This window comes from Pseudopipra pipra, chromosome 8, assembly GCF_036250125.1.
Source record: "Pseudopipra pipra isolate bDixPip1 chromosome 8, bDixPip1.hap1, whole genome shotgun sequence".
NCBI classification, from domain to species: domain Eukaryota; kingdom Metazoa; phylum Chordata; class Aves; order Passeriformes; family Pipridae; genus Pseudopipra; species Pseudopipra pipra.
The window spans coordinates 28,861,713-28,888,349 of NC_087556.1; the positions used below are offsets into that span (position 1 = coordinate 28,861,713).

General features: G+C 40.8%; 1 protein-coding gene across 2 annotated transcripts; it reads left to right on the plus strand.

Annotated features, from left to right (window-relative positions):
* The first annotated feature begins 163 nt into the window (after positions 1-163).
* Positions 164-21,005, plus strand: PLEKHS1 (pleckstrin homology domain containing S1). 2 transcript variants are annotated; one of them, XM_064663373.1, is made up of 15 exons: positions 164-1,475; positions 3,105-3,242; positions 4,367-4,458; positions 4,564-4,670; positions 6,005-6,139; positions 7,451-7,526; positions 8,218-8,325; positions 9,010-9,105; positions 12,593-12,706; positions 13,682-13,797; positions 15,095-15,304; positions 15,545-15,646; positions 17,059-17,194; positions 17,987-18,079; positions 19,799-21,005. In XM_064663373.1, the coding sequence occupies exons 2-14, from the start codon at positions 3,212-3,214 to the stop codon at positions 18,053-18,055; spliced, it is 1,392 nt and encodes a 463-aa protein (XP_064519443.1). In that variant the 5' UTR covers positions 164-1,475; positions 3,105-3,211; the 3' UTR covers positions 18,056-18,079; positions 19,799-21,005. The 2 variants fall into 2 exon arrangements, with proteins under 2 accessions (XP_064519443.1, XP_064519444.1); XM_064663374.1 differs by lacking the exons at positions 164-1,475; positions 17,987-18,079; positions 19,799-21,005 and having other exon boundaries at positions 3,111-3,242; positions 17,059-17,560.
* The last annotated feature ends 5,632 nt before the right edge of the window (positions 21,006-26,637 follow it).

The following is a 26,637-nucleotide window of genomic DNA, read 5'->3' on the forward strand; positions in this document are numbered from 1 at the left end:
TACAAGGGGCTGCTGGGGAAGAATCAGAGTTAACAATACTGAGTTTCATCTATGAGTAAGAAAACTATTTTCCTTACTGGACTTGCCTAAAAGAAAAAGTGGGCAGCAGGAGCCTGTGTCAGATTTTGTTATACATTTACCATGAAGGACTCTAAATGCAGCTTGGGACTTTCCAACAAATAGGAGAAAAAGTAACTGTCTGTCTAAGAAAACAGTCAAAGTAGGAATGTTATTTGAAGCTCTTCAGTGCAGTAACGTGGCAAGCCAACAAGGCACTCTCAGTGTTTGCAAGAGCTCTCCTGGCAGACCAAAGGTTTCCTGGAAAAAGCTGATGGTGTGGCACAAAGGATCACAACAATTCTACCTGCTGGCTGACAACAAAAGGAAGAAATGGAGGCAGTATCTTAACCTTCGGGCTAGTTCTAGGATATGAGATATACAAACATCAGCATAAAATACACAAAGATGCTGCCAGAGAGGAAAGATAACTTAAAGTAGTAGTGAAAGAAAAAAACATTCTCTTGTGTCGAGACCAATGTCTCTGCTAGATGGAACATTACTTTAGATCAAAAAAACATTAATATTATTTAAAAAGAAAATTTCCTACTGACAGACATCACCTCTGACTGGAGATGTTTACGTGCTGAGGGCTGTGCCAGCCGAAGAGCCTGAAGGAACCCATTCAGAATGGCTCTTTCACTCAAGCAAGGCCAGGTAGTTGAATACTAACTTAAAAGCTAGGGCATTTTAGCTTTTTTTCCTGATCAAATTTAGAACTATTTTCTATCTAAAAGCAATTCCCTTGAAATCTGCAGGATTAGCCAAATGGTTTACTGTGTAAAACCACTATCAATAATGATATGCTGTTTCAGGAGAGAATCCCCAAAAATTTGTTTATTATAACCAAAACTTACACTGGCACTACAATGAAGTAGATTGTCATGATACAGGCAGCACAGGAAATCCTGTTTCACTGCTGTATGTGTTAGAAAATGCAATTCTTTAAATCTGAAGTTGGCTACATTTTATGGTGCTTGTATGATCTTTCAGAGTTCTTAATGTTATTTTATCTTCCAGTCATGGGTGGATATTATGCTTTAGACACAGCTCAGGGGAAATGAAGAGGACTGTTCAGAAAGCTGAACCAACAGAAACAAGATGTCTCCAGGGTTTTTTCTGTATGGGAGACATTTATCACTGCCTCAAATGTTCGTATTTTTCATTGCTTGTAAGTGAATATTAATCTGGATTTCCCCTCTCCAGAACAGTCTTTAATTTGCTTCCCATGCAGAGACAGGCATTTCCTTGTGGATCATATTTCAGGATGTTTGTATTTCTACATGGACTATAAGAAGGCAGTCACAATGCAGGGCAAGGACATACTGTGTTTTGCTGCAGGAGGCGATACAGGGAATATGGATATACTTAAAGGTGTATTTCTCTAAAACCTTCTTCACCATGAAGTTATTTTGCCTGTAAGTATTAACACAGGTTGTTTACCTGATCTTGGTATTATATTTTTGAAGTTGTATAATAGCTTACATCTTAAAAATTTAAAGCATTTTATTTGCGTTTTGACTGAAGTGTCTCATTGCATTTCAAAAGGTTTGAAGCAATCAAATCTCTTAACACCAGACGTACAAAAATCTGAGAGGGTATAATCATGGAATTGGCATTATCTATTTTGAATTAGACATAACTTATTTAAAATGTTGTTTTCTGTTGAAAAGACAGTTAAATGTAGCAGTTAAAAACTTTTTCCCAAAAAATGCAGAGTGAAATAGCACAACTGTAACCTCATGGGTGTTTGTCTTCTGACCTGCAAATCTTGACTTTTACTGACATCCAGAGGAGACTTTTATCCTGTCATAGGTTTTTGGAACACTGTTTTGTAATGATTGCATAGTTTGCCAGTCGAGATGACTCTGTCAGTCACACTGAACAGAATAATGCATTGCCTTTCATTGCAACCCTGGGTGTGCCTCTACTATTGGCACTAGCAAATTTACTTTGTGTGTAGTCATTTTTAGTTTTGGAAATTGCTTTTTAGTCCTTTTTTTTTTTTTTGTAGGCATTAGTTGAAAAACCTAGAAGTAAATTTTTATAACAGTCGATCACAGCATTTGTACAATAAATCTTTCTCCCAAAAAGGCAAAAATTGCTAAGGTTTCCCTAAAAAACCCTCCAAAAGTACAGGCAGAAATGTTCTGCAGAGACCTCCATGGGCCTAAGTTTTCAGAGGGTCATTCTCATTTACACCCAGGAACAGGAGGTGTGGAAGTCTATAGCTTTAGTTATGTGTCAGAGGTAAAATTTTGTGTGTAACCCACCCCATTTCTGAGCACTGATCCTGACAGTACCATGTTTACTTTTGGCACCATGGGGTAAATCACTGAAGAAACAGAAGCAAAGGAAAGCCCTTAAATCTCTCAGTCCAGCCAGGGAGCTCAGCAAGAACTAGAGAACAGCACTTGCAATCCATCCCATTTTCCCAGGAGAAGCTCTGCAGCTTCAATGGCACACGTGGGTCTGTGTAACCTCCTTGTAGCTATAGACAACTTCCAGCCAAGATTTGATTTTGCAAAGAATTTTAGGGTAAGAAAAAGAGAAACTTTTGAAAAGACATTGTATTAAGAATATTACAGACTTGCAAGTTATTACAATTTCCATAGTATTATTATTGTATTTTCTGCATAGACTTCAAACTCTCTAGGCCAAGCTATGCCAGTTTTACATGGGACTCTTCACACTGGCAAAGCAGTGTCAGAACCATATGTGGATGCAGTATTCCTAGGTTACAGGTGTTGTGTCTAGTGCAAAAGAAAGGGCAAAATGAAGTTCAGATGCCAGCTCTCACCATTTCTCGGCAAATGATAACTTTGACTTATATAACTGTATAATATTTATTATTTTTTATTTTATTATTACATTATAATAAATATAGCATAGCATATAACATATAATTTAATCTATAACAAAATATTATGTGTAATAACTATCATAATTATATATATAGTTTATTAGATATTTTCCTATGGTTATTTTATATAGTTAAATCATCAATATGAAAATTAACACTTGTAAGGTATTTGCTATTTTCTCAGCAGCAACCGTGTGTGCAGTGAAATGCTGCTCAGCAGCAAGCAAAGTGAAAGGAATTAGCTTCAATATTTTTGTTCTCTTTAATGTATTGGTGGAAGAAATCATTGGGATGGCTTCTACAAATAAAAGAAATTCTGCAGGTACCAATTTTTATTTTTTTTTTACTAAGATTTGTCAATAGTAAGGCTGAATTTGGTTTCAATCCATTCTTGTCAATCTATGATACCATTCTCTTTGCCGTCCAGCTGTCAAGGATTTTGTGGCAAACAGTAGATGAAAAACAGGGGGAAATAGCATACTAGGAAATGCTATTACATGCAGTGTTTCCATTCATAGCAGGATTTTTCTTGTCCCTGAAAAAGACATTGAACTGATATTTGTTAAAAATTTTAAAATCCTTAAAAATTAACTAAGAACTGGAAGGTACAGTCAGTATCTCCAAGGCACTGGTGATGAAGCCTTGCCTCCACTTGAGACCACAAAGTTTTTCATGTTAAATTTCCCAGAAGTTATGCATATTGCCTGCTGTTCTTTACTAGAAGATCCAAACTGAGGTTACCTGTGTTCCTTTCAGTCACTGGTTTCTTAAAAAATCTTAATATACCACACATGGTTTACATGCTTTTTACATGCTTAAAAAATTGAATGAGATTGCCACTCCTTTTGTTGTGTTAAAGTGAATTTGGATCAGAAATCCACCAGTGATTAAAAAATGTGAATCTTAAACCATAGCTGGTCACAAAGTATGAAGGATCATGAACAAATACATTTAAGTATTTTCCCCACAAGGTTTTAGCTCAAACTTTACTTGTATAACTTTTTCCTGTTGTGACATCACAATTCACAGTGCAAGATAATCTATCCTTAGCTGATTGAATGCCATCTATGAATTGAATTAGGGGTGCCTTTACTGTCTTTCAGATCACTAATTATAAAGTTAAATAAGACCAGACTCCAAATTTAAATAAAACCATTTAAAGAAGACAGAGGCTCATGATATCTTCTGAGCCTTCTACATTTTCACTATCATTTGCTTACAGTTTGGGCTGGTTGTCAGCCATAAAATTAATATCAGGGAAACAGGGCCTGGCCCTGTGTTTTATAGCCTTCATTTGTGTTTCTCTTCTCTAATTGTAATATGGTTTATGGCCATCTGAGCACAGAAACCCAGCCTTCAGCAACAATTTCCAGTTCAAGCAGGTCTTTGTAAGAGATTAATTGGCAACAAATTAAGTAATGGTGCTGTTCATTTCTTTTTGATTAGGGAGAATTCAAAATACATTTTGCCCTGAAGGTGGAGTCTGCAAGCACGGATTCCTCATCAAATCACCACCTCTTCAACTTTTCAGCTCACAGGTATACCAACACAGATTAGTCATATTTCAGCAATCCTTCAACAAGCAGCCGTTATATCTGCTATCCTGAATTTTAACGACAAACAAATTGCTTTCTCTTTGGCAGAATTCCTGGAAAAGGCGTCTTTTCGTCCTGTCCAAATCCAGCAAGGGGAATTACATCCTGAAGTATCTAAAAGGCCAACATGTAAAAGGCTCCATAGCTGTTGATCAGTATGTAACTCAAATGCATCACCTTTTTTATTTTAAGTCATGTATCAACACTATTCAATGGCCACTGGTTGTACAGACACTTTTTCTTGACTTAGGTTCTTGATTCAAATCTCACGGAAGTCAAGAAAAGAGTCCTGCAGGCTTTAGTAGGCTTTGCGTGCAGTTTACAGTAGGTAGAAGTAAAAATCCTCAATTGCTTTATTAAAATTTAATACATTTATGTGAGTGATCATGGTGATGTCATATCTGCAAACCAGACATCTTGGCTCCATGACCCTAAAGGCTGTATTCCTGTAGCAGAAGATATTTTATCTCCTGTGAGGACAGTGCATTCATTCACATGTGAATAAGGACTGGCTATGCTCCTCTTTCCTGTGTCACACAACCTTTCCCAACTTACAGCTTCACAATGGTGCTTTGCAGGCTGTGCAGAGGTCTCCTGACTTTCATGTGGCCCTTTGGGCTGGTGCTGGTGCCCCACTGCCTCTTACTCCATCAAGAAATTGCTCTGCTTGGCTCGTTTGGGTTGGTCATTTCATTCCTCTCAGCATAGTGCCCGCTGCAGCAAGACTGGGTGTCACTGGCTTTGTACCAGCACCCTTTACCATGTCACAGGTGGTGTGAGATACTTGGAAGTGAATCAGAAAATGCAAAGATTTTACCTGTCAGACCTGGAGCTTAAGACTCTAGGTTCCTGGAATTGTTCAGCATGGAGGTCCCTGAACAACATTGCTGTTGTGCTTCTTCCATTAAATGGATTTACTTTGTGAAGCTTTCAAAAATATTGCAGCTTGCTCAGTGGTATGTGGTTACATTATTACCATCATTATTGTTGTTATTGTTTTTATTAACTTCTTGGAAGTTAATGGAAGTAATGCTTCAAGTATCCATTAAGAGTACTTCTGTTCCTTTTCCCCTCCATTAAAACACTATTAATATACAATTAATTTCAAATCAAATTTATTGTTTTATAGTGGTTAAAAAACTTCTTCAAGAAATTTTTCTTACTATCATTTATTTTCAAGGTTCTGTGTTAGACTAACAGCCTGCTTTTCCAGAAATGAGGATCCAAAATCCAAATCTTTGCAAAAGTTGATTTAATTCTTTTTTGCTTGGAAGTTTTCTTCACTGAAAGGCCATCCATTTTGAATATTTGTGCTTATTTTCTTGAGCTTTTTTTCTGTGGAAAAATGTTTATCTTTTCCCATAAAGGTCTCATCATACTATGCTGTGCTCAGAGTAAAATATGCACATACACACATATAAGTGTGTGTGTGTATTTGTACATATGTATGTATAGCTATATGGGATGTTTCATATGCTTATCTTAACAGAATCATAAGTATTGAAGTTGGCATAAGAAATTTTGAAATTATGGAAACAGTGAGGAAGATGTTTAAATGCCTTCCTGAGCAGGTGATGTCCATCAGTACTGGAAACAGATGTTACTACCTCATTGGGGACAGCAGGTAGGCATAGATGTGCAAATGCAGTATGACATTACAGTTAAGCCAATGGAACACTAAGCTGCTGCCCCAAGGCAAGGTCCTGCTCCTTCACAGTTGCTCCCTTCCCTTCATGTGTCTCAGCTACATGGGATGAAATGATTCAGCTGTTTGATCCAACAGAAAACAGCTCTTTTCTATGTAATTTCCCCCCTCCCCCTGTGGCTGACTTAATTTTTTTCTGGTTCAGACAGGTGAGCTAAACTTTCCCTGCAGCCACACTGTTACATCCAACACCTGAAAGTAGTGGGAACACAGGGTTGGGAGTGGGGATAGCAGTGGTGGTACATCAGTGTGGCAGCACCATTTCAAACTGTACCAGTTAAAGATCAAGAAAGAGCACAGAGACCTTTGTCTTCTCACCCAGCATATCCTGGGACTTAGAAAAGCTTCTGCTCCTTATGGATAAATCGCAGGAAATAATATTGCCTGAAGAGTAGGCTATTGATCAAGGGAAACAGATTGAAGGCAAAAGTTCTCCCAAGGGAAAACACCTCCCAGAAGTACTGACTAGGGCCTTTGCTGCAGCAGAGTGGCATGGTCTCTGCTTTCCCAGGCTGCAGTTCAGTCCTCAGCAGGGGCAGAAACTGCTTCTGTCAAGGTGATGAGCCAAAGCTCAGTTAGGCGAGGGAGGATGTTTGTCACACTGCTCCTATGCTGCTGGTTCTCAGCTTCTCCTCTTCAGGTTCCCAGTCACGAGTGTATCAGGGGTTTTTTTTGCCTTTATGCAGAAGAGCAGCTGATATGTGAAATTCTGATAAGCACAGAAGAAAAACACATACCTGGGTGTTACTTGAGCGTGCCACCCAACACCTTCCCCCGAGGCTCTGCTCTCACACCCCTTGCTCAGTGGGAAGCATTCCAGAATTAATCCAACTAAATACACTGCAAGCATGAAACAGGGCTTCAAGGGTCCTTCCATGGCATGTTTCTCATCCTCCTCATCCAAACGCATTCCCAAGCCTTGTTAACTCTCTTTGTGGCAGGACTCAGCAGAGCAGCCTCACACACAGTAAAGAAAGTAGCAAGCACCATCCCACATCTCCATGTCTCTTGCACACAGACACACAGCTCCCCTGCAAAACCTTTAGTTCCCAGCCTTGGGCTGAACCTCTCTGAGGTCAAACTTTGCCATCTGACTATGACCACCCGAGCAATCTCTTAAAAAAAAGGTGCAGTTATTTTTAGCCCCTTAGGAAGAAGTGTGTAGACAAATGGATTTTCCTTGTGTGTTACCTGTCAATAAATTTTCATTTCTTATGTTCCAACCTACAGGCAGGAAACAGAGGACTGGGTGACTCTGATATCTTCAGTCTGCAGGGAGGACAAACAAGGTGGATGCTGCCCTCAGGTGACATTTTACTGTACTTGATTTTAGGGGAAAAAAGGATGTTTCTATTTCCATTAGAAAACTGCAAAGGAATTTACCTGATTTTTGCCCTGATACTTGGCTCTGGCCTTGATTATTCAGAATTTTCATTCATTCACTCATTTTCCGTATAAATCCTGTACCCTGGCCTTGCGCATTAAGCAGGTATTGCACAGTCTGTCTGTGCTGGTATTGATTTTACATTGAAGGAATCTCTTTGAAGAGTAAGCCATATGGAAATTAGGAGATGATTGATATTACGCTTCAATGAACTGCATCTTTAATGCATTAGAATGAAAACTTGTGTGTTATCCTCACCCTGTGTATTTTTGTTATATTTACATGTTGTTTTACAAACCAAACCACATCTAGTCTGCCAATCTTATGAACCAGCTGGAAGCCTTGTTAGTTCAATCTCAGGCCCAAGTTTCTGCACCTTTTCAGCCAGCCAGGCCTACCAGTTCAGACTTGGCACAAAGTTACTTACCTCCCTGCAGCTTCCAGTCAGCTCAAAGTACCGGCAGGGCAAATTTATGTCTCCCTTAAAAATGCAATGTAGACAATCTCTCTAAGCCCTTAGAAGTAAAATGTATACTAGTAGGATGTGTTGGTATGTTGTAGACCACACCTATCAGGTGCCTGTTTTCTTAGACTGCTGTTACCTTATTTCTAGAACCAAGATCTTCCAAATCCGGGAGTCAGGAGCCGGCCCTCCTCTTTGCCACTATTCTTAAATTCCATAGATATGACCAGTTTCACAGAAAGGCAAAGCTGCCAGAAGGTAAACAGATTAGCCATCCTTAATAATAAGTCTGTGCCTAGGGATGACTGTGAAATTTCATTTTTATGGTTGCTTTTTTACATCAAAAGTTCTTCAGATCTTCTTCAATGCATACCTGGGTGGTCTGTTCTGCTTTCTGGTGGGGGTTCCTGAGTAAGACCTGGGTGATAACATCAGAGGGTCCCCACGAAGGAAATTCTTTTGAGTAATATCTGTATGTAAGTAAAGGCAATGAGAAATTATATTCATTGGTTGTCTAAACTGACTGGCAAAGATTACTGGGCGTGAAGTAAGCCTCTGAAGATTTACTTTGACACACCTTGTCATGGCAAAGGCATGTGATGATTGTCTTGGCAGCTTCTAGCCACATTCCTTCTGTTTTGTAATTGTGCTTTTCTTTGTCTCTCTCATTCCAGGCTTAGAGGGGAGTTCAGGTCCAGTTCCTCTGTGCCTTACAGATTTTTCCCTCAGTATTAAAATAGAAAGGAAGGAAAGTGCTGCTGCTGTTCTTAAGCAACTGCAGTCCCCATCCCCTGGTAACAGGGTGATGTAGCAGCCAAGGAATTGTTGGGTTTCTGTAGTCACAAAGCTGTGTGTAAATGGACCAGCTAGAGGAAGATGAATGCAGGTGAAGCACCTCCACTGTGTCTTTATGAGGAATCAACTTTTTTCTTTGGTATTCAGGAGAACGGTTGCTCAGAAGACAAGAACAGGCCTTATTCAGATCCTGGCCCTCATCAGGCTCAGTGTGACTCACCAAGAGGAGTGTTTCCCAGCCTGGTGAGCAGAAAAAAATCAAACAGCTCTTGTCTTGTTCAGTCTGCAGAAGTGATTATTGGCTTTTATCTCACCTGGGTATCTGTGACTATAGATTATCCACCTGCTTTCCCAGCACATTGAGTTGGTTTTCATTATGAAATTGCCTGGATATTTAGTCTGTTTTCTTGTTTAGCACTGAAAATAATCTTCTAAGAACTTGCTTGAAATACCCTGTTTGTTTTTGGAGGCAGATCCTCAGAGTTTCTGTGCAGCAACTGCAACTTACGGCAGCTCTTACAAACTTGATGAAGAAAACTCAGAAGTTGCACTGACTGAGGATTTGACTCTACCACCACATTTCTCAGCTGCACCACAGTTGTTCCTAAATGGTTTATTTCTTCAGCCTTTGCCAGTAGCAATTGAGTCAATTTAACTGAACTACAAAACAAGGGCTTGCTAAATTGAGGCACACCTCAGAACTGACCTTCCTCAGCATAAATATGACTTCAAGTAATTTCACTTCCATATTTGGCAGGAATGTTTGGAAAGATAAAATATGAATGTTATCATGTATTATTGGCTAAATGTTCTGACCTGTGTTCCCTGAACAAGCGCCTGCAGCAGTTTTCCTCTGCCGTGGATTACTGCCTTTGCAGCAGAGCCAAGAGGACAGAAGGCACAACCAAGACTTATCACACCAGTTTGCAGTTTAAACCCATCTTTTATTGACAGTTTATGCACTAGACTATGATCTGGAGTAGCTAAGATACAGGGCAAAGACTCTGTTCTGCTATCACAGCTAACAGGGTGGTAAATCATGCTGAAATCACCACCCTTGTATGTAGGTTGACAGCAATATGTATGAGATAATACAGCTAAATTTAGTGCAAAGAAGTGAAAATAGCTGAAACTACATTGCCATGCCATGGCAATCAGCATAGCTCAGCTGATGCACAATACTTTATAAACCTGCAGTAATTCAGTTGTGATTCTGAGCTCTGAAATGCATTGAGTTAACCCTTGGTCTGATTTTAACTAGTTCTTCTCCAGGTGCATACCAAGGGTCTCTTTGTGTCTCTTTCTTATGCATGCCTTTTCTGTCTTATTCATTAATTCTTCTCATACTTACGATGCCTGAGATGGCATATATTATTTGCAGCTGTTCTGACTAAGACAGATTGACCATGACAGTTCAAAAAAGGAATTTGGATTTTACCTTTCTGGCCTAAGCAGAGGGAATAGCAGGAAGCTCATATTTCTTTTTTGGCATGTGTGAAAATAAATAACCTTGTTGTACAGAGAACAAGAAACAAAAATATTTGTTCATTCAATAAAAATATTCCACTTGCCTCATAAGTTTAGCATCTGCTAACATCTCCAGACCTATTCTCTGCTCAGTGACATCTAGACAACTGACTTCCTGATTAATCCCTTGTATTTACTTCCTTTTAGAAGTATGACTTCCCATTCCAAACATCTGATGTATTTTGCTGTTTATCGGTGGTTCCCTCATCCAGGCCCAGATCTCGAGAACACTTTGTTCAGTAGTCGTTACTCATGCAAATGTGCCTCTCCATGTCAGTGAGTCTAGTCCTGCTGGCAGGGACCCTGGAGAGGTCTGGGGACCTGGCTCCTTTTCAACCCACACTTTGAAGCTACCAAACCACATCTGACTGAGCAATTCAGCTTCAGCTGTTTTGATACACACCTTTCAATATCTAAAATACATCAAAATAAAGAGCCCTGACTTACACCACCCTGTACCTAGGCACCCTTGTTGGGATCTGTTACACATATCTGATTTTCTGAAAGAGAGGTTCCTCTGTCTAAGGGCAATACATAACTTTCCCTAAGGAGCTTATAGGTAACAATTACTCAGTTGTTCTCCAAGTATCATTTCCATCCTGTGCTACAGCCAATTTTCTCCACAGTGTACTTTCTCTCTAATGTAAATCCATATTATGGTTCAACAGACACTTAAAGGACTTGTCTAGCTGTTCAGTTGAGAAAAACTGTACTGAGACTGACTGCACTGCCCTGCTGGTAAGAGACCTGGAGGAACGGAGATGTTGATGAACTGCTTTAGGGAAGCACAGGACTGCTGCAGTGTGTCCTTCTTCTTCCCATTATCCCTATAATCTGTGATGGTGCCAAGGAGAAACACTATGCACTTGGCAAAAGATAGCCACTGTCAGTGACTGAAAGCTCAGTTTGGAAAGCCGATGAGTGCTGTCTGCTCTTTGAGATTTCTTAGGAATTGGAGAATCTCAAGACTTAATAAAATCATTTTCTCTTCTCCTTCTCCCCAAATGTTTACTTGCTTGATTGATCCAAAGCCCCTTAAAAGACACTAGGAAACTCATTCATGACTTCAGATCATGACCACAGAGCCAGTCTTGTTTCTGCTGTGGTTTTGTTCTGCACTTCTTGAAGGACCATTTGGAGGTTTGTTCTGACTCCTGCTGCGTGAGTTGCTTTTAATGTCATTCATACCAACACGGAAAAAAATACATTAATCATCCTTAATTTATATTCAATGCCTGTTTCTTCTCTTTATATGTAAGAAAGTAATTAGTTTAATTTACTTTTCCTTGAAAACAGTAATATATTCATGGCATATTTAGCAATTATTAAAACGATCACCATGGAAACCACAGATGTAAGTGTAGAGATAAAAAACAGTTGCATCACAAACATGGCATAGAGAATTGCATTGGGAGGCAGCTAAATACTAATTACCATACTCTTCACTATAGTTGAAGTCAACAAGGAGACATAAAAATAAATAATTTATCTTTGTGACTTAGAAAGGTAAACTTGATGAAGGGACTAACTTCTCCTTGACTTACCAAATTGCCTCAAACTTAATGTTTCTGGTATTTATGAAGACAGAATATCACTCAGGATACAAAGTGTTCAGTGTCAGATCTCCAGTCTTTTGGGCATCTTCTTGTTCATAGAGCAGTATGAGATAATAGATTTCTCATTAGTCAGGGAAATCCCAAATTCATTCTTTACTTGATAGCAGTTAAAAGCTGCTTACAAAGGACAAATATACCCCAATCAACTCCTAGATTTCCTACAGATTTTTTTCCTAGTGTAAAGACTGAATTGCAAATAAAAAATCTTTTCCATACAAGTGATCCTAAATTCATCCAGATTCATACATGAAGTGTTTAACCCACTTCATTTTTAAACAAAATAACAGGCTGTGATCATGCAATCAGTTGCAACTGCCTGGTTACCACAAATCCATCTCTGAGAAGTATTAATACCAGTGACCAGTTTTGTCTGTGTGCATTGAATTTCAAAAATACAGGAAGGAGCACAAATATAGAAACCTTGTTTCTAAAACAGGCTTTCTCTGAGCATATCTTACTTCAAGAAGAAACATGTCTTCCCGTGTTTTCTGTGAATATGTGCTGATTCTATTACTTCTCCATGTAAATGGAAAAATACATGTTAATCTGTATAACTGATCCCTTTAAATACAAAACCATTCTTTTAGCAGGATAAAATTCTGGGAAGAAGTGAGGAAAATCTGCTGCCATCAGATACAGATGAAAACATCCAAAAGGATGAAGAAGATTATTACCAAACTCCCAGCAATATTTTAGCACAGGTAGTTTATCAGTTGTGAGTTCTGCTGGTTTGTTAACAACTCCAAGGACACAGGAGACATTTAATGAGCCAAAGAGGAACTGGTATGAGGAAGCCCTTGTACCTTGCAAAAGGAATATATAGATAAAGCAGTAGGTAACAGAGCTTTCATTTATACAAGAAAAAATACACTAGACTGATTCAAAGGATCTTTCTGGTAGAAAGTGGCATTTTGACAAAAACATTGCTGATTTTGTTGAAAGTCCCCAAATTGACTGTTTCATTGTAAATGGCTTTTGACTACTGTATAACAGGGTGGGGGTTTTTTTTCCGAAAGTGAAAACTTCATTTAGAGAATATAACAGTGCATTAGTTTTATATATTTTAAAATATAATTCTGTTGAAGCATCAGTAAGCTTCATAAAATGAAGCAGTACATTTAAAATGCTGTGGTACGTTTTAGTATCTACATTTCACTGTGAAACAAGGGAGCAGAAGAAATCATTCTGGTAATTTTAAACAAATTTTGACAGCTAATTTGGGAGGCTAGTTCCTCTAAGTTTCCCATGTACTTAGTGGTCAAGAGACGCTAAGTGGTCAGTTTTCTGCAGAAGTCCCGGAGTCTCTCCCAAGACTGTACATCTGATTGAATAACATTACTAATATGATTTTGTTATGTAATCTAAGTGCTAAGTTAAGCACACACAAAGTACAAGTCTCTTTTTTCAGTCTGCTTACATTAAAATGTAACTTTTTTTGGGGGGGGGGGTAGTACTTTAGAATATAGCTGGTTACATCCTAGTCTGACAGTGTTAATAATACCACCATTAACTTGTAACTTTCAAATACCTTTGTCTTACTTGGGGAAAGCCAATCTATATTAGCCAATGTGTTTAAACAGCACAAGCACTAAACAAACTAAGGAAATTAAGATTTTTTTTTTCCTGTAGGCAGAGCAATAATATTAACATCTCATGTTGTTATGTGTTTCTGACAGTGCACTGCTGAAGTATCAAAGCCTGACCTTACAGCTGGAACTGATGTCCCTGTGCAAGAGAAACCAGTGCAAAACAACCCAGTAAAGGAGAACATTTATATGTCAATGAAATCACTGTAAGTAACAACTTCATTAAGGTTTGCAAATTAAGTGACATTTTAGGACAGATAGAGCTGACATCTGTGGTATTAAGATAACAAGGTCTAGATGCTGCATCTTGTTTGAATGAGTCCTTCTTTGGTCTTGGTTCAGATAATCCAGAACTCAGAGGAGTACTGGAGTCAGATTCAAACTCATCAACAAGAAATTTAAGCTCACATTGCAAACTCATGCATTTAGACAGGCTCTCACTATAGGATGCAGTACTTTTTGTTGATTCATACTTTTTCTAGGTTTTCATGACCCAACAGTCCACCGCTTTACTGAGACACTGCAGCCAAGTTCCAACAACCTTTCAGACAGGTACTCTCCAAGCAGGCAGCATTATCTAGTGGTTAAAAGAGAAAAGTAGAGATGGGGCATTAGCTCCTTACTTTTCCATTAAGAAGTTAGATGAGTTCAGTCATCTCCTTCCTCACATTTGCCCACTGAAAGAAGGGATTTGATGCTGTGTATTTTGAAGCTACAGTGTTTGGCACGTCACAAAAAAAGACCTAAACTTTGTGTTACAGTATTAGTGCCAGAAGGAAACTTTACAACCTCCACAATACAGCAATGAATACTAAAGAGAAGTGTGCCTACACAGTAAGGCCACACCTCCTGAGCCAGAGGACTGGTCAGTATCTCTTGGCTATGGCCTGCCATCTAAAGACAGTCAGATTTTATGCCATATCATGGGAGGAAACTGGAAATACAGACCCACTAACTAGTTTATTCCAACAGATTTATTCAAGCTTGTCTGTGTCTTTGGGAGCCCCCAGAGGGCATTACTATAAAATTATGTCATCCGAGTTAAAACATACCAAGAACAGCTTTTGGTACTATCCCCAGTCTTGTTTGGGGCATGGTGTGAAGTCAACTCCAGGCATTATAAGGCTCATCAAAAAAAGCTAAAATGAGTTCAAGCATGTCTGAGTTATTGTATCGCCCAGGGGACAGCTTTACATCCCTGCAGAACCCACTACGGCCAAGGCCGACAATCTATACTCAGTTTCTTTGTCAAGGCATGCTGTTAGCTGGGATGTTTTCAGGCTTAATAAATAGTTTTTACATACTGGCAAGGTTTATTTTGAGATTTATGGTCTGTTTTTAGAAGGACTGTTTATTTTACTTAGCTTTAATTCTGTCCACTGGATATTCTACAAGAACTTGTTATTCTTTGCTTTACTGATGACTGTTTGATCCAGCTTCAAACACCACAAGAGTCCCTGGAATGGTCAAACCACTTAATTTTTTATCATCATTTCTCTTCAGTAGGTTGCTGGATGAGAGATGCCAACTCACATGCAGACGTGATGGGCTCCCATCTCCTCCCAAATGCCAGGACAGCAGTGCATGTCCAAGAGACTTGGAAGCAAACAGAGACATAGAATTCCCAGAAAGCAGCACCAGCCCGCAGCCAACCCTCCAGAGAAGGCAAAATTCATTACCACTTTCAGTGGTTCAGTTGTCTATACTGCTCAGGTAAGTGTCTTCTCCATTTTGTTGCAGACAAAATGGACAGATGTGTCCATGGGTTTCAGCTGAGGTGCCAGTAGAGTGTGTGAAGCCTGTCAGCATTCAAGAGGCATCTGGATGATGCTTTTAGTCATATCATTTAATTTTATGTAGTCTGCAAGGAGTAGAGAGTTGAGCTCAATAATCCTTATGGGTCCCCCTTGAGATATTTTATAATTCTATGGTCTCTGGTGTTTTCTCTCACAGTCAAGTTACAGATGAGACCCAGCTGCAGAAGTTGGATATTTTTCTACCCCTGGCTGATATTAACAGTTACCTAAAATTTACTGAAGCAGCAGGACGAATATGGTAAGTCTGAATGTCTTGTGACAGTGCCTGTCAGATCTGAATAAGTGACAGTCAGGTACAGAAGTGTACAAGTAGAGACATCCATGTGCAGTTATGGCACTGCAGAACAGAGCAAGGTTAGTGCATGATGGTACTTGAGTGATTCCTTTCTGCTCTTTCTAACTCTTCATGTTCTTGAGTTTCTATTTCAACTGCTGTTGGAGAGGGCTCTGTGGAATCAAGATCCCTTATCATACTGTGTAATACTTAGTGATAAAGTCCCACCACAAAAGCTATTCTTCTAATGTTGGTGTGAAATCACTTAATTACTGCTAGTTACTTTTACCTTTGAACCACAATGATGCTGTGTCTCAGAGATAAAGTGAGGGGATATAGTTGAGGTAGGGTAAAGACAGCCTCAAGCTGACTGGAGTTGGATGTGAGCAGAGAATTATCTCTGAATTAATCGCAGCAGTGGTTCGGTGCTAGGAAAGAGGGCTAGGCAGGGATGTTATGGGCTATAGCATATGCATCCTCTTAGTAGTCTCACTGAAATTTAGTGTTCTCCCTAGACCTTCTATATCAGTGACTAGGATAAAGAGGATGGAGCAGAAAAAATGCTCAATGCATATTCCTGTCCTTCTTGTTCATCTTTCACTGACACGCAGGACTGAAAATGCTTCTTTTGCTACTGCTCTCATATTCACACCAATCAAGTGCACTGCATAGCAAGTCACTTCGTTTCAGTCACTGTCAGCAAGAATAAAAAATACTATTGCAAAAGGGTCTGAAAATAACCTCAATAACTGAACTTACATCTAACTCTACACAGCCTTCTCAGCGGAAATTCATGTTTAAAGAACTGTGAGCTTGTTCTGGAAGGGAATAGAGCACGATGTCTGACTGTCAGGTCAACTAATCCTAAATAGCTTGTCATCAAGGATAGTGTGCCAGAGACCAGCAGGCAAAAGATCCTGGAATTTCCATAAGGGTCCCATCTGGACAGCAATGGATCCCTGATCCTGGCAGTTATAACATAGATAAAACAGATGATAATAGTTTTAATTTTATTCTCTTGGGATGACTTCAGAAATCATATCAGTCCAACATCAGGCTAAAACATCTACAGCAAATCTGGGCCACTGCTTTTAGACTGGAATCTCCAACTTTGGTGAGCTTGCTAGCACCAGTCTCACTTGTTAACATGCTGCAGTGTCAGTGTCATGTGCTCTTTTAGGAGGATGCCCTTTGGATGGATGAAGCAGCTTAGTTTCAGCTAGAACCAGATAAAAAAGTTGTGCTAAGTCATTCCACCTGTATGTTATTTCCAGAGGGCAGTACCATAAATGCAATCCTGTTCAGCCATTGCCATCTGTGAGCAGTGACTGGATATCCTGAATGTTTCCTTTCTTGCTACCCTCCACATACCACAGCATTTCACACTGGACTGGTCCTCACAGACTGGGATGTTTGTTTAACCACGGAGATCATGTAGTGGCTGTGAATGATCTGCAACCCCAGGGTGTGGAAGAGGCTTACTTCTTCATCAGCAGGTCCACCAGAAAGGAGGTAAGCTTGACTAACCTGAAGGTAATAGTCAAAGGTATCATGGCAAAGGAGAAAGCAATTTCCTTTTTGCATTTCAAGAGGCTCTATTCAAACCAGTTTACTCTGGTTTAAGTTTGGCACGAATAACTTCAGCACCAAACAGCTCCTCAGCATCATTCTGATGTGGCATCTCTTATCCCTGGGCTATATGGGGAATGCAAGTCAGCACAGTGGTGTTGGAGAACTTGATCTAGAAGAGCTTGAGCAACTCGAAGAGATTCTGCTGGGCAACCATAAATTAGAGTTACCCTGTATTTTTTGGCCAAGGCCTAGGAATTGCAAACTTTGGGAAATAAACAATTGCCTCTAGTCGATGTATAGTTGCTTTTAGTGCTTTTGGGTATTGAGGGCAGAGCCTTAGACTCTTAGCTCCTATTGCTTATCAAGTGCTATGCATCTCCCTGTGTGATACCATGTTTTTTGAAGAAAGTGGGAGATTTCTAAGAGGTTCCTTAACTCCACTGTGATCTACTACATGTATTTCTAACAGGTGGACTCCTATTTCAGTATAAAGGTTCATGACCCATACCTGCACACATTCATATCTGAATTTTGCTGAGAAGGTTGAGGTCATCAGAGGCTGTTTCCATCTAAAGAAAAAAAAGCCAGTCTCAGCAAGGAAAAAAGTACTCATCTCTCTTAGTAGGAAATTTCTATTTAACTAGTTAAAATATAAGTCAGATACACAGATGCACAAATGTTGATCAGATAAAACAAGCTACAAAAATGTCCCTTTCTTTTCTCTTTTTTAAGGTGAAACTTACTGTATGTAGGATTCCACAGTCAGATATCTTCCATGCTAAAGGCTGCTCATGTTCCTGAAAAAAAAAAGACCTCAGTGATTAAGTAAGTACCAAAGCTCAGGCAAAAGATCAGGGAGAGGAATGTGTTACACAGTGTATGGAGATAATCTTTCCCTTCTTGAGCTTCCAGGCATCTTTTGTTGCTGAAGTAAAAAGAATAGAGAATGTCGATTTCATTTTATGTCCTAATAACTTATTTTTTGGCATGAATGGCATGTATTTGGCTTCTATTTCATGTTGGCGTGTGTTTCTGCACCTGTTTACATGAAAAAAAAAAGAGAGGGTCAAATAATTTACGTGACCTTTGCACTGTGTATACTTTGCATTTCAGCAGAAAGTACTGGTTCATGGCTGGCCTCATCTCTTTACACTGAGTTACATAGACTGATACTGAACTCCTAGTCAGTTAGGGGTGTGGAAACACCAGGCATTTGGGAGAAAGCCATGTTTTTCCTAGATTTCCTTTAGCCACAGAAAGGCACAAGGAAGCTGAGAGCTGTAGTTTTGGAGGGAAGGCTGGTGTTGTGTAGTGATTCAGTGGGGCCTCCTTTGGTGTTATGCCACTCTTATGTTACAATCACAAGAATACATTCAAGGGATGACAGGAAACAGAGCTGGTTAGAGAAAAGGAATGTGTCTGGAGCACCTTTGGGTTCCAAATTGGCACCCAAAATAAGCCCTAAGTGAAAAATGAATTAATGAATTTGGGAGAGAGAAGGGCTGCCCTGCTCTTTGAAAGTGTTGCTGGTAAAGACAGCTGGGAAAACCAGAGAGAGAAGTCATGTATCCAAAGGCATGTGCTCTCAACCCAATGCAAACGAGTTCACTGAAATTGTTTTGGTGCTGCCCAGTACTGCCACAGGGATGCCAGTGGCACCGCAGATTTCCAGAGCAAAGTACTCATTTGTTTCCCAAACAAAGATATTTCATGTAAATATTTTGTTTTGTGGATATGTCCTCCTTCCATTGCTACCACAGGAACAAGAACAATTTTCAGGTAATATCACATCAAAAGAAACCTGATAAGCAGGGGTGTCTTTGGTGGATGCTAAAAGGGAGTTTTGTCCTCTCTTACAGTGACCTCTGTTGCTTACAGAGCCATGGTGTGACATGGCCTGTATGTATGACACATACCTGTGCTCCGTATGAACACGTACACATTGGCATATCCATGTTTGTGTGGGCTCTATTTACACACATATATATTGCTGTAAAATAGGTTGTGTTGATACACAGTGGTGTGGCAACAAACAGAATCACTGGGTTTGAGTACAGATAATTTTATCTTGCCAGATACAACCAAAATAACTCCTGGGTTTAGCAGGCACAGGATTATTGATATTAAGAGATTTATATAAGCTTTGACTAAGGTGGATTTGGCTCAAAGGCAGTATTTGTCCAGCTTCCAATTGAATTAGGCCAAGTCAGCTACTACAGTAAGAAACTACACTCACTAAAAATCAGCATTGGTGCCACTTACTGCAGTAGTAAATTTGACAAATGTGCTTTGTCTATCCAGTCTGGACTTTTAAAAAAACTGTTAGAAAATTTTATTTAGCTGAAGATGAAAAGTGTCAAGTAACTCAAAACGAGTAAACACAAATATATATACAATCTGTTCAGACTCAGCTCCTGTTCAAAAGATTAATTTCCAGACTGAATGTTTTCACAGCCTGTGTCTTCTGCTTTTGAGATAAGAGTGTTCAGGACATGCTTGTTTCTCAAGGTGGGAAAGGATCATGTTTTGATATTTCTGTTTCAGTTCAAAGACCTGTTTGTGCTGAATTCTGAATAAAGGCAGAGGGAAACCCCAGTTCTGGAGCTACAGAGGCTGAAAATGGAAGAAGAGACATGGAGGAAGAAGGAGTTCTTCTCCAAAGCTGCTATGGGACTCCTTTGCTCTGCACTGCTTCTTTGAGTACAGCAAATCCATTTCTGCCTAAGGAATCTCTGAAGGATTGGAGGGGTGGCTATCATTATACAGGGCTTCTTCCAGCTCTGTAACTGTGTCAGCCTGCTAGGACAGTCCTCATGGCCTGAACCCTAAAATCACAGATCATCTAGTTCAAGAGTATTCACCAGGATGTCATCCTCAGTCTTTCCTGGCCAAGATTTGCCTAAGCTCTTCTTCTGAAGGAAAGTCCAAACCTTCTTGTGTTGTTCCAAGACTTATCTCTCTCTAAAATTAGGAAGTTTTTTCTACTGTTTATCATAGACATTTTTTTCAGAAATTTAACCTGATTTTTCTTGCCTTGTTTTCAGTGGGCATGGGGAATATTTGGATTTCCACTCTCTCCAGAGGAATCTTCACTGTGGAAGGTGGTTTTTTTCTGCCTGTTCTCCCTACTCTTTTTCTTAGACCAAGTATCCTGCATTCTTTCATCATTTTTTCAAACAGTTTCTGCAAGTGTCACTGAACTGCGAGACAAATACCTTGTGTTTCCAGTTATAGAGGAGCAAAGGAGGTGAGAAATTGAAATTCAAAGAATTTCTTCAAAAAGAAATTCAAAGCCATGGAGCAATTTTCTAGAACTTCACAGAAAAACATTTCCAAAAAGAGGTGAACTAGCGAAGAAGCTCCCATGTGGTGGTGGGAGAAGAGCCCCTCCATGTAACCTGCAAGAGGCATTGCTGCTGAAGCAGTTGAGCCCTGCATGCTGCACCTGTCAGCTATGGAAAAATGTTACTTTTGGACAAAAATAGGATTTGGGTAGTTAAGTCCAGAATATTTCAGAAAACCTGGGGGGATTACTTCTGTACTTCAGTAAACAGTTACTGATGTGTTACTCCATAATTGATCGTTATGTCAGGTTGCACAATGCTAAATGCAGATAATTAATGTCACATATTGGCTGATTCCTAACACTTACAGAGATACAATATGGAAATTACATTGGTACAGTAAATTCTGGTAGAGTGTGTGAAGTTGTATGCCCACATATGATTAATAAATATGTTAACACTTAGAACACATTGTAGGCTGCAAAATACCTCGCTTTCTCCTAACACAGCCCCTCTTTGTCCTCCAAAGACCGCCTGTAACTTCCCAATAACCTGAAGCTGAGTCACTAAACAGCCCTTTTTAAAAAAGCTACACTTAAAAAAAGATCAACCTCATTCTGGAACACTTTTTGCAATGCGAAAATTTAGCAAATTCTGCTAAATCTCTTGTCTGCTTCTAGAATCAACAGCAAAGGGAAAAGATTTCATGCATGGTACTACCCAGTGTTCACTTTTAGTCCTGAAACACCTGAAGGGAATGTCTTTAAACCCATGCCATCTGAGGGGTAACTGGTCATTTTTTAGATCACCTATAGGTATTGGAAATGTGTAAACACACACTCCTAAAGGAATAGGTGCTATCGTAACTTCTTGGTGCATCAAGAAGCTGCTTGTTCTGTGGTGTCAAAATCATTTCTTATCTGGTCTCCAGGTAAGTTTTGGGTTATTCAGGGTTTCTGAACACTAATGTTAAAATTGGCATGAGATGAAATTCAGTGAGTCCACGGATTAACAAGTCTATGTAAAACAGCAGCAGCATCTGCAAACTGGGTGTATGAGAGACAAAACCCAACCAACTGCAACAGAGATTATGTGATTAGTTAGCAATTAACATGCTCCTCGCTAACTACTTTATTTCCTCTCACTGAATACAGCTAGTGCCTTTAGGTTGTTTCCCTGCTTGTTAATTTGTGGCACATTCCCATGCTGCACTCACTGTATACTGTCTGCTCATATTGCCCCCTGAATTCCCAAATACGAGTCATACTCTTTCCACCACTCTAGCAGGAAGATGGCAATTGCCCAGGAGAAAAGCAAGTCCTGGAACAGAGAAAGGGTAATGGTGAGAGAAGTCTCCATACAAGTGTGAAGTCCTTGAAGTTAAGAAAAATAAAAAGCCCATTGAACAGCAAGAACAAACCAGCCCACACAACCCCCACACTTCCTCTCAAGGGCGACACTGAGCCAGAGACAAGCTCTGTGGAATGCAGTGCCTGGCTTATTTAGAGTCCCGCCAGCCTGGGGGATTGAGGGGATATCTAAATATCTAATAGGGATATCTAAATAAATATCTATGTATTTAACAGAGATATCTAAATATCTAAATGCCTCAGTGGGGCTGGAATTTTTGCAAATGGAGTCAAAGAGGAGCGGCTGTATTAAAGGAGAGCGATGTCAGCCTGGGGATGCACACTGGGGAGAGAGTGGATCAGTGGTGAGCTGGAGACACCAGGTGCTTAATCTATGTTTTGCCCCAGATTTTCTGGTTGCCTCAGGAGAGCCATTTCCTTGCACACACAGTAAAATTCAAGAAGTAATTTCAGACACATTTGCATCATGCTGTCTCTTACCATGAACGTGATCTCCAGCATCACATTCAATACTATGAATTGCTTTAGCTCTGAGAACATCACTGGAAAAGCCTCCATCAGACCTGTACATTACAGCCAAAAGGGCTGGTTCAGGAGTGCTCCATGCTATGGGGAGATGCTGATGTGCCCATTCCATGCTGAGGAAGAAGCCATCCTTAATGTCCTGTAGAAATGGGCTTGCCCTGAGTTGCCCTTCAGACTGCTCCATCATGAAGCAACATTGGGTGATGTTCCCACTTCCCTGCAAGGAACTGGCTCACCTCGTCTGTGTGCTGCTTATGGAGAGCTGCATCCAGCAGGGTCTATGGAAATCTCATTCAAATGGATTCATCCAGTACTTCAGGCCCATTAGGGGACATACTAATAGTTACAAGGGTGCTTCCTTGCTCATGCTCCCTTTGTCACGGCAGGGGCTAGAGAGTGCACTGAATCCTCAGCAGAAAGCCTTAACCACAGGACTGTCTACCTTTGGGTCTATGCAGCTGACAAGGTAATCTGACATGCTTTAAGAGCTTTTTTGGTTTATTTCCCAGGGATGAACAGTAGTTCCATATAGGTGCCTCGCTGTAGCCAGCACTTCCCTTCCTGCAGGCTGGTCAGCAAGTCACTGCAAGGAACTTGGAGTGTGACAGGCAGTTCCTAGAAATGCCACTGGAATTTCAAATGTTCTCTTTGGCCCTTTATCACTTCCTAATTTATTGCATCCTTTAAAGAAGCGGAGAGGCCAACCAAGGTTGATACACATCTTTCATTGAGCAGGAACACCTTAAGAGAATTCTCAGCAACCAGGAGCCTTTTGCTTACTGCTGAGCTGCTTGGTGACACAAACATCCCACTTCTACCTTACAGCAGGACCAGCTCTTCAGAGTGTACCAAACCAGTGTGATAGCAGCAGGACTGGACTTGCCACAGCAAGTGTCTGGCCATGTTCAGTTTTCCATCCTGAAATGTGCTTGGATCGATCTGTGCCTGAGAATTTGTTTCTTTTACAACTGAGCAGTGGAGGGTCAAGTTAAGCAGTTGGTGAGAGCACTAAGACCATGGCTATCAGTGGTGCTAATCCTCTGTTTTAAAATGCTGAATGTTTGTGATGTTCATCATTATGGACATCACTGAGCCACATCCTTTTTTTTTCTGCTTCTATAAGCTTTCCCAAGAAATGTGTTTCTGTCTTTGTCTATAAAACACAGAGCCATGGTTTATGCTTCAAGGGCTGTTGGAAGGACACTACCTCCATCAGCAATGAAGGTTGCACAATCCAGGAAAAGCCAATGTTTTTGAGTATTTGTCCCTCAGCAGCCCCTACTGATCATCACATGTTCCACACCAGGACTCATTTTGCCCAAATAACCTCATTTAAATGCTTAATGTCCTAAAACTGATTAGATGCTTGACAGAATTTCTGGCCTTTTCCCTCTAATTTGCCCTTCTTATATTTTATTCAATGTCCAAAGTCATTCTTCACAGATGTCACTTTGCTTCCAAGCAAATGTCCTCGTGCTCCAATTTCTAAGAATAACAGTTTCCCCAGTATTGGAAAGTTAGCTGGGGAAGAGAATAGAGAGGAAGAAAAATTCAGTCATGAGGAATACCTATAAACAGGAAGAGGGACTGTAGATAGGAAAAAGGTAAGTAAAAGATGATAAAACAGGAGTTCTCTGCTCTAAATATATTTTTGTTATATTTAGTGATTAAAAAAACATCTGCTTAAGGTTATTTCCTAGCATCAGACAAACGGCAGTAAGTAGCATCTACTCTTCAAGATGAGCTAAAACACTGAAATAACTCAAAATAAATATGTGTCCAGTCTCTCTGGCACCTGGATGAAACATGCACTGTTGTCTGGGCTTCCTGGGACTTTCCATCTGTTTGTCTTGTCTAAGTTCTGCCAACAGCACAAATGCTGAGGAATAGTGCAGGGATGTTTTGGTGTTGCAGCCAGGAGATGAGGGGATGTTTGTGCCTGAAGGAGATGGTCATTGCTGTCATCCCCACAGGAGACCCACATCTGCTGTGTCCCCAGGGGCTGCAGCACCATGTGGTAACATCCAAGAAGGGCAAAGGGAAGAAAAGTAGCAGCTTCAAGGTGTACCTGGAGGTGTGATCTGAGCCATAGTTCTTCACCTCAGCAAGCAGCTGTCCTGTGTGATAAGCTCCTGTTCAGCTTGTCCTTGTCATGTTTGTTCCTGGTTCTTCATGATGAACAGCCCAGGGTCACAGCCAGATCTGTAGCAGTCAAAGGTAAGATAGATGTCTGCTGGCCCCAGGCATAGGAATCAAGCTGCTTGCTTGAATGAACATCTCAGGAGAAAGCTGAAAGGCACGAAACTGGGACATGAGAGCCCAAACACCTTCTGGATTTGACTGAAGCCACTGACCATTCGCTTCTGTTGCTGTGTAATTCTCTAATTGATTAAGCATCACATTTCATGGCTGGTGCAATCTGCAACCCTCTCAGATCTTCATTCGCTCCAGCACACTCTGCTGATATATTTATTACAGATACACTCATAGTCCTTCCCATCTTTTCTCTCTGCCTTTGGCTTAGGCTTTGATTTGCAAGCGAGGATCTCCAGTTGAAATTAGTACTCCTCCAGGGATTAATGTGGAAAGAGAAAAAAAGGAAGAAAGAAGTGGGTTGTCAACAGAAGGAAACTACTTGATTTGAATTGCTTGGTGGATGAGGTACTTTATGAGCCTGAGGGTGTCCCCCAGTCCTTTTGGTTTCATTCACAGGTGGGAGCAGATGACTGGCAACTCCTGTCAGGCTGTATTTGAAGTGGGAGGAATCAGGCTGAGTGGATGGCAGCTGTTCCTTTGGTTGTGTTTGGTGTAAAAACCAGGTGAACGAGGGCCATCAGATTTTCCTGCAGTGCCCCATCCAGAGCCCATGGACCTGAGAGCTGCTGTCATATCTCGAACTGTGGTCTCTATGGAGCAGGGAATGTTCATGTTGGGTTCCTGCCCTGGTCCTTGAGATAGGATGAAGCCAAGACACTGTCAGCAAATGGTGCTCATAAAGGAGGTTTAGAAATGTTTAGAATGACAAAATGCCCCTGACTAACTCCTGCTGAAGTGGTGGTGGGGGGTCTGCTTGTGGTGCTGGTGTGTGCACCGCTGCAGGGAGGATGTGGACTCCCAGCTGCTGCTGACAGCAGCTCCACAGAGCCCTGCCTTGCCTCTCACCCTGCTGCCCTCAGCCTGGCTTTTCCAGTGTTGTGAGTCATGCCAAATGAGCACAGGGGACACCCCACCCCACCAATCTCTTCAGGCAGTTGGGTAGTTAGTAATTTCCTAATGAGCTGTCACTAAGTGTACCACTGTCTGCCGCATTTGTCCCTCCCCTGCCACTCCATTGTCAAATACAGAATACTTGGGATTTTATATGGCAGAAAATCAGGAACCTTCACACACTAACTGGAAGTGTTTGCTATGGCCCTGAGGGCACCAATAGTCCATAACAGCTCTGCTCAACCCACTCCAGGTGTTCTCTGTGGCCCAGGATCCCATTTCTGCCCACCCAGGGCTGTCAGTCCCTGCCCCAGCAATCCTGTGGGATGTTGCTCTCCCCTGCCTGACTGTGGGCCCCACAGACACTCTCCCTTGCAGAAGAGCAGGGAGGAATGAGCTGGGCTCTGAGTGTCCATGAAGGCGTAAGAGAAAAACCAGGCTCCTGCTGTGCTGCAGAGCTCAATTCCTCAGATGGTCGCTGGGTAGCAGCACAAAGAACCGAATTTCAGCTTTACCACCCTTGTTCAGGCAAGAGATGTGACCAAGAGCAGGGCAGAGAGCCAAACAAATAACATAGCCTCAGTAACAAGTGAAATCCAACCTGCCTTTCTCTGACTGAGGAAGCCCTGCTGAGATAAATGCTCTGATCCATCTCTTCTTTGAAACAGGAGCTGAAAAGTGGGTCAGATCCTGCTGCTGGCACCGCCACATTTAGGGAGTTCTCTGCTAGGAGCCGACAAAGGACCAGAGTGGTCAAAAAAAACCTGCTTCTCACAACAGAGTTCACTGAAATCACTGTCTCTGCAGGGAGGAAGGTGATGTACAGCCAGGAAGGGTGGGAAGCAGTGGGAGTCAGCACATGTAGAACCTCACAGTCAGCCCTGGTCTTGCTGAACTTGGCTTCAAAGTCACCCTTGTTCACATTTGTGTCCTCATGTCCCCTTTTCCTCAGGTGCACCACTGGTATCTTTTTCCCTGAGACGATGAACTTTTTTCC